The 11513-nt window shown below is 50.0% G+C and overlaps 1 protein-coding gene and 1 pseudogene across 1 annotated transcript; both read left to right on the top strand.

Annotated features, from left to right (window-relative positions):
• The first annotated feature begins 247 nt into the window (after positions 1-247).
• On the top strand, positions 248-6854 carry LOC136527550 (pollen receptor-like kinase 4; annotated as a pseudogene).
• A 1072-nt stretch (positions 6855-7926) lies between these two features.
• Positions 7927-10236, top strand: LOC136527552 (bZIP transcription factor RISBZ5-like). The gene is made up of 6 exons (XM_066520323.1): positions 7927-8311; positions 8465-8546; positions 8914-9049; positions 9154-9229; positions 9324-9449; positions 9549-10236. Exons 1-6 carry the CDS (start codon positions 8138-8140, stop codon positions 9822-9824), a joined length of 870 nt encoding a protein of 289 aa, XP_066376420.1. The 5' UTR covers positions 7927-8137; the 3' UTR covers positions 9825-10236.
• The last annotated feature ends 1277 nt before the right edge of the window (positions 10237-11513 follow it).

The following is an 11513-nucleotide window of genomic DNA, read 5'->3' as shown; positions in this document are numbered from 1 at the left end:
AATTTAGGGTCCAGTAGAAATATGAGAAGAAAAGTTGAGCTGGGTTTCAAGTTCGTCCGCTGGGGGCTGGCACCAGACTTGCGTCGCTGATGAAATCTTCAGAAGCTTCGAATACTAGTATACTACTCCATTCGTTACTGATGCGGTCTACTCCTAATCAACAGCTGACAGCCTGCGTGAGCCAACGACGGCAACAAGAAAGACGTTGCGGTCGCAGCGACGACTCCCAAACGAGCCCGCCTCGGTAACGCAGCCCGCGCCCCTATTCTTAGCTCGCCACGAGGCCGGCGCGGGAGCCGTGTCCGCTGTCCGCCCGCCTCCTTGCGCCATGCGCACCCTCTCCACCCCTTGAGCACGTCGCCGCCAGCGCTAGTGCGCCGCACGCTTCCACGCACGCCCACACATCGTCTCCGCCTCCCGCGTCCATGGCCGGCGAGGCGGCCTCCGCCGCGGCGCTCGTCCTCGCGGCGTGCACCGTCCCCGTGGCGGCTCAGGCCAAGTCGGAGGCCGACGTGCTGAACGAGTTCAGGGCGGCGCTGCGGGGGCCGGACGGCGGCCCGCCGGGGGAGCTGAACCAGTGGGCGACGTCAACGCGACGAACTGGCCTAGAGTGAAGCAGTGCATCAATGGCCGAGTGGTGGTCCTGCAGCTGGAGGGCCTCCAGCTGCAAGGCGCCGCGCCGGACCTGGCCCTGCTCGCGCCGCTCCAGGGCCTGCGCTCGCTCAGCCTCAGCAACAACAACCTCACGGGCGCGTTCCCGGACGTGTCCGCGCTCCCCGCGCTCAGGTTCTTCTTCCTGTACCAGAACAGGCTCGCCGGGGAGATCCCCGACGGCGCGTTCGCGGCCCTGAGGGGGCTTCAGAAGCTTAACCTCGCCGGGAACGCCTTCTCCGGGCCGATACCGAGCTCCATTGCCTCGTCCGGCCATCTCCTGGCCGTCGACCTCTCCAACAACAACTTCTCCGGGCCTATCCCGTAAGGGCTCCGGAAGTTAGGCGCCAATGTCCAACTCCAAGGTGAGTTAGTTCGTCATGGCTTTCATGTCCTTGACATGGAGTTTCTCTTTGATGCATGCAATGGTTACGTTTTCTCTGTTTCTTGTTTGGCAAATTTTGCCATTTTTTTATGAAGTACTTTAGAAGAGTTCTCTGCGGATGTGTTGCTGATGGGATCATGGGTATGCAATTAGTACTTTAGTAGTACTAGGATTTATTTATTTAGTTGTATGTGATACTGGAAACTACTTTGGGTTTAAGTTTCTCTTTATATGCATGCCCTGTGGTCGGTACCTGATTTTAATTTAAATTGTGTTTTAGCAAAACCTGGTTGGCTAGGTAGCCTAAAAAAACCAAGAAAGTCATGGGCTCCAAAAAAGCTTGAAAAAAACAAAGTTGTTTCTAAGGTCATGGTGCATCATCCAAAGATGAATGAATATATTATTGCTTTGCATCTAACTAAGTCAAAGATCGAACATGGCCAAACGTATCGGTTGAATCCAACCTGGCTCTGCACAGAAACAACCATAGCTTAAAAATATATAGAATCAATGTTACATGTTTTAAGAAGGGGAATCCTAACTATAATAATATAAGTCGAACATTGGAACACTTGATTTTATGAGAAGATGATTATGATGCTTTTCTTCTGCGCAATAACGAGTGTATAGTGTTCAGGTGATGCCACCCGAGCATGGGGGTGGACAAGGGTGGAGCCAGAAACTCCTAAGAGCTTAGACGATTCTTATTATGCAGAAATATTAACCTACAAATATATAGTAGTGTCTCTCTTCGATACAAACAAAAAAAATCCCTTTGCACTTTGACGACAAGCCCGAGCAGCCGCCTTGGGTCGCGGCCGGTGTCTTCGCCACTAGAGGTGGAGGCATCACAACAACAACCTACTGAACTAGGATCAGTCTTGGCAGCGGTTCAGGTGGCAAGGAGCGTCTAGAGATGAGGAAGGATCGCGGGTGGCAAGAAGGCACAGTGGCGAAAGCAACTTGAGCTGATTATGAGATATTGGAGTGAGAATGGGGGCTCAATCGCACCTTGGTGAAGGCAATAATAGGCGAGTTGTGAGCATAAGAAGCATCATGTTTGTCGCTCTACATGATTCTAGAGTTAGGACAAGGATGTGAAGGATTCCTAGGGTTATGTAGTGAGGTGAGTCATTGCATCATTGGGTCGATGGACCATAAGGCTGTGTTTGTTGCGGCTCTGGGAGGCTCCGGCTCTCCTACTGTAGTAGAGCCAGGAGAAGCCTCTGCACAACAGCTCCTCTAGTTCCTCTCTTGGGTCTACCGGAGCTGGATCCCTTTTTTCAACCGGCATAGTGATCTACGATGGCGTACAGTGCGCAGCAGGGTGTGGGGAGCCGGAGCCGGAGCTTGCAGGAGCTACGCCAAACGGTGCCTAAATCAGGTGTTGTATGAGTAAAAATACCCAGGACAAAGACATTAAGTTTGTGTTTGATAGGGTTTTCCAAACTAATTTGCTCCAGAAACAGAAGAATTCATAGCAAATTGTTCCATGATCCGGAGTCATAGTTAGAAACATTTTTCAGACTATACATCTTAGAGACCATAAGCCTAAAAACCCTATTTCATAGCAAAGTCAAATCGATTCCTCCCCATAAATGTTTCTTCAAGAAACCAGATTCGTGCTAGGCCTAAGAATATATGTCTTGAACTCACCCCTTAGAATCAACATAGTACAACTCATTCCCTGTCTAGTCTTACCTTTGGTGTGATAATAGAAAAGGATCTCCAAATATTTAAATCATTTATGTGGTTATAATTTACTGATAATTTTCTTAGGAAAAAAACATAGCTATTGTAATTCTACTGGCGGTAGTTCAGTTATCACAAGTTTATATTATACTATGAAAAAATATGTGGAATGTAACATAGCACAATTGAGGAACAAATGGAATAGTTGTGGTACTTAATGCTTGTAATATTCACTGCTAATAACCCCATTTCCTATTATAAGGTATATTGTTAGTGTCAGGAGAAATCTTTGGAAGCAGACTTTCACTATCAACTACTCCTGCAATATATTCCCTCTGTCCTAGAAAAAACATGCAATTCTATGGTCCAAGTTATGTCCCAAAAAGAACGCAAATGTAGACATTGTAGGTGGGTAGTGTGGGTATCCATGTTCGCTTGTGTTATGAGACATACTTTTTCAAGGAACGAATATTATTTTTCTCTCACAACAAATCAGTCAACGGTACTTTTCAGCCTGGCTTATCAGTCAAGCGAACGGGGCCGGATCATCTTTATATGGGTCCCATTATCTAAAATTTTTTCATAAAACCGCTTCTTTCCCCCACTAGTCGGCATTCCTGTGTTTGCTACTTCTTCTGTCCTGAAATATCCAAGCGTTCAAAATTCCCTCGAACTCAGTTTTAAAAATGTAACATTTTATATGCATATCTACCATTAATTTCTATTACCAACCCAAACATGGTAACCAGGATGGGTCACATAACATGGCCATTTGGTTTACCACATAATATGTTCTAGAATTTGTAAGCTGGCTTATATTCCCAGGAAAGAGGTAATACTAATCTACCATTCTTGTATGCTCCCACAAGCATGACAGTAGTGTGACTTTTCCACTTTTGATTAATTCCTCATTGGAATTTTAGACTTGCATTTTTCCCTGACGGAGCAAGTATCATCAATTGCTACAAAATCAAATCATAATAGAAGATACATGTAATGTGAATCAACTCATGTAGCTTTTATTAACTAATGGTGTATATAATCTGAATACTGGTCAAATTTTATGAAGTTGGATTTTTTTTAATCCTAGTACATCCTATACAGTATTTTGAAGCGGAGGAAGTAGCATGTGAATCTGTTGGTGCTTCCACTGCACACTGAAACGCTACTGAAATTCCATTTCATTTTACAACGAGAGATGAGCAATTGAGCTTAGAATATTACCGCTAGCATGTACATGGTGTTTGGTTCAACTAAATGGAACGTAATTGGATTACATAGAGTAATGGATATTGTTACTGTTGTTTGGTTGGACTTGTCCCTATATTAGATACCCTGTAATCCAATTACAGCCTATTCAATTTCGATCCCGGACATCCCAAGCTTGCTTTAGGGGGTGTTTAGTTCGCGAAATGAAAATTTTTGGATGTCACATCGGATATTTCGGAGATGTCGGAAGGGGTGTTCGGATACTAATAAAAAAAACTAATTACATAGCTCGTCTGGAAACTACGAGACGAATTTATTAAGCCTAATTAATTCAATCATTAGCGCATGTTAGTTACGGTAGCACTTATGGCTAATCATGAACTAATTAGTCTTAAAACATTCCTCTCGCGATTTCTAATTAAATTATACAATTAGTTTTTTTCATCTATATTTAATACTCTATGTATATGCCGCCAGATTTAATGTGATAGTTTGTGACGAAATTTTTTGCAACTAAACCCGGCCTTATCCGATACCGCCGCCGCCGCAATAGGACTAGGGCGCTTCCTCTTCCTCGCCTCGCGATTCCATAGATGCAGCCGTGGTCGACGAGGGGCTTCAAGTTCAAGATCCGCGTCAACTCCTCCCTCGCGTGCTCCACGGTCCAACAGCGAACTCACGCCGCTCCCCACGAAGTTGGCGACCCCAAGATGTTCGTCCTCCCCACCCCCGGGGACAAGCTTGGGCCCGGATTCAACGTCGCCGCCGCTACATCGTGAAGAGGTGGTGGTGGTCCTCGCGGCGCCTGATGTCGTGCCTGGCAGCGGCGGTGCTGTGGGGGGCCGTGATCGGAAGAATCACGGCGGCCACCGGGAATGTCAAGGCCAAGGGCTGATGCGGTGGGAGCGAGGTGGACCTGCACATGCTGCTCGTCGCGGCTCCAGCACCGGCCAGGTTCGTCGCTAGGTGAGTGGACTCCGTCGTCGTGCGTTCGTCGCTCCCTGAAGATTGGTCGCTCAGCGTCGTCGTGCAGCTCGTGCACTCAGCTGATTCCATTACCGTCCAAATCCAAACAAAATCCGTGATTTGATTCATTGTTTACGGTCCCAGGGTAATTCGATTTCGTTTACATTTGCGTTTACATTTGCCAACCAAACAGTACAGTAGTTAATTCTTAAAGTGTTCATCTTTGGTCCTTGCCTCACATGCCCTCTGATCCAAACCTTGTCATTGAAATCTTCAGGGAACAAACTTCTCTGTGGCGACTTGGTCGGCACTCCATGCCCTTCCCCTTCCAAGTCCTCGTCATCTTCATCCAGGAGCATGAATGTACTTATCACCATCGCCATCGTGGTGGTCGCGATCGGCGCGGTCCTGGCAGTTGCCGGCGTCATCGCGGCGGTCCAGGCCCGCCGCAACGAGTCACGCAATGCCGGAGGCACTGAAACACAAGGCGGTAGCCCCGACGCCGCCAAGGTCACCTCTGCTCCGGCCGTCAAGATCGAGAAGGTATGCACACGGCAGCGTGTGCACCTGCCAGCCCGGTTCAATCTGCTGTTGACGTTCGTCTATATCGATGCAAAGTAACGTTCGTGACCGCAGGGTGGCATGGATCAGCACGGCGGCGTGGTGACGCCCGCGGCCGGGAAGCGCGGCGGTCGGCGGGACGACCACGGGAAGCTGGTGTTCATCCAGGAGGGGCGGGCGCGGTTCGAGCTGGAGGACCTGCTCCGCGCCTCCGCCGAGGTGCTGGGCAGCGGCCAACTTCGGCGCGTCCTACAAGGCGACCCTGCTGGACGGGCCGTCCCTGGTAGTGAAGCGGTTCAAGGACATGAACGGCGTCGGGCGCGAGGACTTCTCGGAGCACATGCGCCGGCTGGGGCAGCTCGTCCACCCCAACCTCCTCCCCGTCATCGCCTACCTCTACAAGAAGGAGGAGAAGCTCCTCATCACGGACTACATGGCGAACGGCAGCCTGGCTCACGTGCTCCATGGCGGTAAGCAAGCAACGCGAGACATACACTGATCGAATTGTCGCTGCGGCGTGACTGATGATGTGCAAGCAATGCGATGCAATGGAATTTGCAGGGGCGAGGTCGAGCCTGCCGCCGCTGGACTGGCCGAAGCGTCTGAAGATCATCAAGGGCGTGGCGCGCGGGCTGGCGCACCTGTACGAGGAGCTGCCGATGCTGATGGTGCCGCACGGGCACCTCAAGTCCTCCAACGTCCTGCTGGACGCCACCTGCGAGCCGCTGCTGAGCGACTACGCGCTGGCAGCACGCGGCGCGGCGCAGGGCGGGCGCCCGAGCCGGAAGAGCGACGTGTGGAGCCTGGGCATCCTCATCCTGGAGGTGCTGACGGGCAAGTTCCCCGCCAACTACCTCCGGCAGGGCCGCGCGGGCATCGAGCTCGCCGGGTGGGTCAACTCGGTGGTGCGGGAGGAGTGGACCTGCGAGGTGTTCGACAACGACATGCGGGGGACGCGGAGCGGCGAGGGCCAGATGGTGAAGCTGCTCCAGGTCGGGCTCGGCTTCTGCGAGCCCGACGTGGGCCGGCGCTGGGGCCTCGAGGAGGCGCTCGCGCGCATCGAGGAGCTCCGGGAGCGCGACAACGCCGACGACAGCAGCACCGCCTCGTCGTTCTTGAGCGACGGAGAGCCGGCGGCGGCGTCGCGACCACCAGGCGAGCTGCAGTCGCACTCCGAATAGAGAAAACAGTGTGGTTTCGGTGCAAACGTTGTGTGTGTGTGGTGTCCGTGTACCATGGCTAGCACGCTCACTCCTATAAACATTAGACGTACCAATTAATACAATAATTTGTTTTTTTACGAATTACACAAGTACAGATGCAGACGCTCAACACGCACGCACACCTACTTTTATAAATACACGTACGTAAACCCTATCCCGATAAGCATCTCCGAAAGGCTGTGCCGACACATCTTGAGATTGACGAAGTCACCACAGACGTCTCGCTGTCGACGGGAACGTCGTCTATCACTGAAAAACACAACATCGTTAAATCCTAGATCCTGGAATAAATCCAGAAAAATACGAATACCAGTGTTAAGTCGAGAACTTAAATCCGGATGGGCATATTCCACCTAGCACAACATTTCATTCGACACCAAACTGAGAAGTAATTTTCTTATAGATTGCTTATAGCTTAAGTTTCTTCCGATTTCCGTTGACAAACGAGATCCTAAATCCCCCGGTGTCAACTACATACGCAACACACACGACCCTAATTGCTCCTAGTTTTTTAGCAGATGGAAATATCATAACTACTGTACTATCGGCAGCATTCGAATTACTACCACGATATGCAACCAACCAACCGACCTCCCGTCCTATGGCGTGTCACCCGTGCGTGTCTCTGATTGCTAATGGCCACGGCTCCACTGCAATTGAACAACACACATCAAGATCAAGTAGGCCGGTAAACCCTGATCTGATCGGCCTCCGGATAACGAAAACAATCGAACCACTACCGCCTCTCGGAAAAGAAAGGAGCCGGACTATCTGAGGATCATCACAAGTTCACAAGGATCTTTTACCTAGTTGCCGACCACCGAGGCCATCCATTCTCACTCACGCCGCTGGCGCAGGATCGCTTCGAAAAGCCCGGCAGCCGCTGTCCCGTCCGACGCAGCTCCACGAGTGCGTCTCCGTCCCTTGCCCCGGTCAACCCGCGCCACATCATCGCCCACTCACCAGGCCGCGCGGATCGTGTGGCCGCGCGGACGCGGAGGCCGGGCCGGGGGCCCCCCAGGCCCCCACGAGGCGGATCCCGAGCCCCGTGCCGACTCGGACAGTCGGACGGGGCAGTCGCCGCCGCCTCGTCCCACCGACCCCTGTACCGTGACAGCCACGGCCCACCGGACGCGGGGCCCTCCTGTCGGCGGCCACGGGCGTGCCCCGCATCGGCGTCGTTGCCTCGCCAAGGCCGACGCGGATCCGAGTCATCCCGCGTCACCATCCATTTGACGAGGTGGTTTATCCCCCAGCACCCGAACTGACCTTTCCACGTACCACCACCGGATTTCTGTCCGCGCCCCGCCCGCCCCCTTCAAAAGCACGTCGACACGCCGGCCGGCGACGCGACACCACCACGCCGGGACGGGGGGGACTCAGGCACAGGTGCGGTCGGCGTCAACAGTCGCTCCACCGGCACGTCGCGGCGCACCGGCAGGCAGGCGGGATGAAGAAGTGCGCGTCGGAGCTGCAGCTGGAGGCGTTCATCCGGGAGAGCGGCGCCGACGCCCGCGCCGCCGCCGGGCGTAGCAATCCCGGGTGCGGCGGACCAGGCGAGCCCGGAGGGAGCGGCGTGTTCTCGCCTGGCGGCGCCCTGCCCGGCGTCGGTTTCGCCGACTCGGTGAGCACTGCCAGCCACGAGCAATGCGATTGCAGCAGCAGCAGCAGCTCTTGCAACTGAAAATGCATCTCCGCTTACAAAGAGGATAGGTAGAGTTCGCTACGCTTGCCTGTGATTTCATCATTAACCCAAGATCTGCTTGTGCCCGAGCAGAACACCATGGATGACAGCAGTTGGTGGTATGGGAGCGTCCGCACGCCGAACCCAGACATGTCGCGGGCGGCGTCCATCTCCGGTAAGGCACATACAGCCCTGCCCCTGCAATCTATACAAACTGGAATTTCACTATGTCGTCAAATGCTCTTATCTCTGTACAAATTATAGACTAATTGTGATCAACTGATGATTAGATATGTGAATGACAACCATCAACCATTTACACTTTGCGTATGAATTCTATGGGATTTTAACAGCTCAGTGTTTTCAGCTGTCCAAATTCTAGGGAAATTCTTGCCTGCTAAACAGGCCTATTTGAATATATGTTGACAGCTAGTCGAATCGATTTAGAGAATGATCACATCTGAATTATGCGGAATTCTAAAAAACATCCAAATTAGGCTGATGGCAAATAATGCTCACCTGCCATGTTGTCCTGGTCACAGCCAGCCCCGGGGCAACCACCTCAGCTAACCATGCTCTTGAAAGCGAGTCAGACTCCGACAGCGAATCACTCTACGAGGTAGAGGGAGTTCCATATGAGCGAGGCAACAAATCCATTGAAACGAAGCGAATAAGAAGGTAAGAATAGATCAAGCCCGCGGCGAAATCATGCAAGTTTCCAACAAATGTCTGAACAGTGAGCTTACGTCTTGATGTGGATGCATTGTTCTTGTAAATTTCAGGATGGTGTCCAACAGGGAGTCTGCGCGACGGTCTAGGCGGAGAAAACAGGCGCAATTGTCTGAACTTGAGTCACAGGTACCATAACCACTTGGCCAGGAATGACTTCCAACTAAGGATGTGATGCTGTGAATTTTATCGGATGCACACTGATATGTTCCCTCATAATCAGGTTGAACGACTTAAAGGTGAACATGCAACATTGTTCCAGCAACTTTCAGAGGCCAACCAGCAGTTCAATACTGCAGTCACAGACAACAGAATCCTCAAATCCGATGTAGAAGCGTTAAGAGTCAAGGTGAGCAGTTCGCTTCTCGCAGAAACAGCTGCCACAACCACTGAACCATCACAAATGTTGCGACTCTCTAACAGTCTAACCAATCCGTTTGAATTGCAGGTAAAGATGGCAGAGGATATGGTAGCGAGAAGTGCTATATCTTGTGGCCTAGGCGACCTTGGCCTGGCACCATATCTGAACTCAAGAAAGATGTGCCAAGCTTTGAATACGCTCACAACCACAGGGTTGGATTTACTAGGGAGTGATGCGTTCAGAGGTCCAACCGCAGCTCCACAAGTACAAAACTCACCAGTACAAAGCACTGCAAGCCTAGAGAGTCTGGATAATCGAAAGTCCAACGAGGTGACCAGTTGTGCGACGGACATTTGGCCTTGAGCTTCAAGCCATTGATCAGATTCAAAGCTTGCTTCACCAAAAAAAACAACAGTTCCTCAACTCAAATAACTGGTGGCTTGAACGGAGCTTTTGTCAAATTCCCTTGAACCATATTTCCACAGAAACTTTATAGGATGCTGGGAAAGTACCATTTACTGGCAGTTGCCTACTTGCCTTGGCAGATAGGGAATGCCAAACAAGGCACCAGTATAGTTTCAAGTAGAAAATGAAGCTGTCTCTGTACAAAGCTGCAAATGAAACTTTAGAAGTAAATGAAACGTCCTGAATAAACGTGTGAAATAGGAATGATGCTTAGGATCCATTTCCAGGTCAGGTGAGACAGTTATGTTTACAACAAAAAGTGATACATTTTGTTTCAAAACCATTATAATACATAGGAATGTTCAATCCAGTACAACTGTACAAGTCATCTAGTAGGATTGCAGTAAGCATGTTTTTACTACTTTTTGCTGGGATTACAACTGTACATCATGATGTAAAATGCATAACGACTATTAACTAGAAAGGTTCTTCTGTGATTCGAAACCTTCCAGCATTGTCACTTACATACATCTCATAAAAGTTCCAGGCATCTGGAGAACTGAAAAATGAGGATTTCGTACATGTTATAATGTTTCATAGAACAGGAACATTTGTAGATTAATTCAGAACATTTCATAAGACCTAAAAATACATGAGGGTAATGGAAGAATGAGAATGACACGAATCTCTATCTCTTCTCTGTCTCTTCTCTATACAACTAAAAAGAACCAAATGTCATACAACAACAACAACAACAACAACAACAAAGCCTTTAAGTCCCAAACAAGTTGGGGTAGGCTAGAGTTGAAACCCAACAGAAACAATCAAGGTTCAGGCACGTGAATAGCTGTCTTCCAAGCACTCCTATCTAAGGCTAAGTCTTTAGGTATATTGCATCCTTTCAAGTCTCATTTTATTGCCTCTACCCAAGTCAACTTCGGTCTTCCTCTGCCTCTCTTCACGTTACTATCCTGACTTAGGATTCCACTACGCACCGGTGCATCTGGAGGTCTCCGTTGCACATGTCCAAACCATCTCAACCGGTGTTGGACAAACTTTTCTTCAATTGGCGCTACCCCTAATCTCTCACGTATATCATCGTTCCGAACTCGATCCCTTCTTGTATGACCGCAAATCCAACGCAACATACGCATTTCCGCGACACTTAGTTGTTGAATATGTCGTCTTTTCGTAGGCCAACATTCTGCACCATACAACATAGCAGGTCTAATCGCCGTCCTATAAAACTTGCCTTTTAGCTTCTGTGGTACCCTTTTGTCACATAGGACACCAGACGCTTGCCGCCACTTCATCCACCCTGCTTTGATTCTATGGCTAACATCTTCATCAATATCCCCGTCCCTCTGTAGCATTGATCCTAAATATCGAAAAGTATCCTTCATAGGCACTACTTGACCTTCCAAACTAACATCTTCCTCCTCCCGAGTAGTAGTGTCGAAGTCACATCTCATATACTCAGTTTTAGTTCTACTAAGTCTAAAACCTTTGGACTCCAAAGTCTCCCGCCATAACTCCAGTTTCTGATTCACTCCTGTCCGGCTTTCATCAACTAGCACTACATCGTCCGCGAAAAGCATACACCAAGGGATGTCCCCTTGTATGTCCCTTGTGACCTCATCCATCACT

Source organism: Miscanthus floridulus, chromosome 19 (assembly GCF_019320115.1).
Source record: "Miscanthus floridulus cultivar M001 chromosome 19, ASM1932011v1, whole genome shotgun sequence".
Classification (NCBI taxonomy): domain Eukaryota; kingdom Viridiplantae; phylum Streptophyta; class Magnoliopsida; order Poales; family Poaceae; genus Miscanthus; species Miscanthus floridulus.
This window is presented reverse-complemented; position numbering and strand designations above follow the sequence as displayed.

Bases quoted from the DNA above. Each gene is read 5' to 3' on its own strand.
- LOC136527552 (XM_066520323.1), top strand. From the start codon at position 8,138: ATGAAGAAGTGCGCGTCGGAGCTGCAGCTGGAGGCGTTCATCCGGGAG. The intron at 8,312-8,464 runs GTGAGCACTGCC...GTGCCCGAGCAG, and splicing joins GCGTCGGTTTCGCCGACTCG to AACACCATGGATGACAGCAG. The intron at 9,230-9,323 runs GTACCATAACCA...CCTCATAATCAG, and splicing joins TGTCTGAACTTGAGTCACAG to GTTGAACGACTTAAAGGTGA.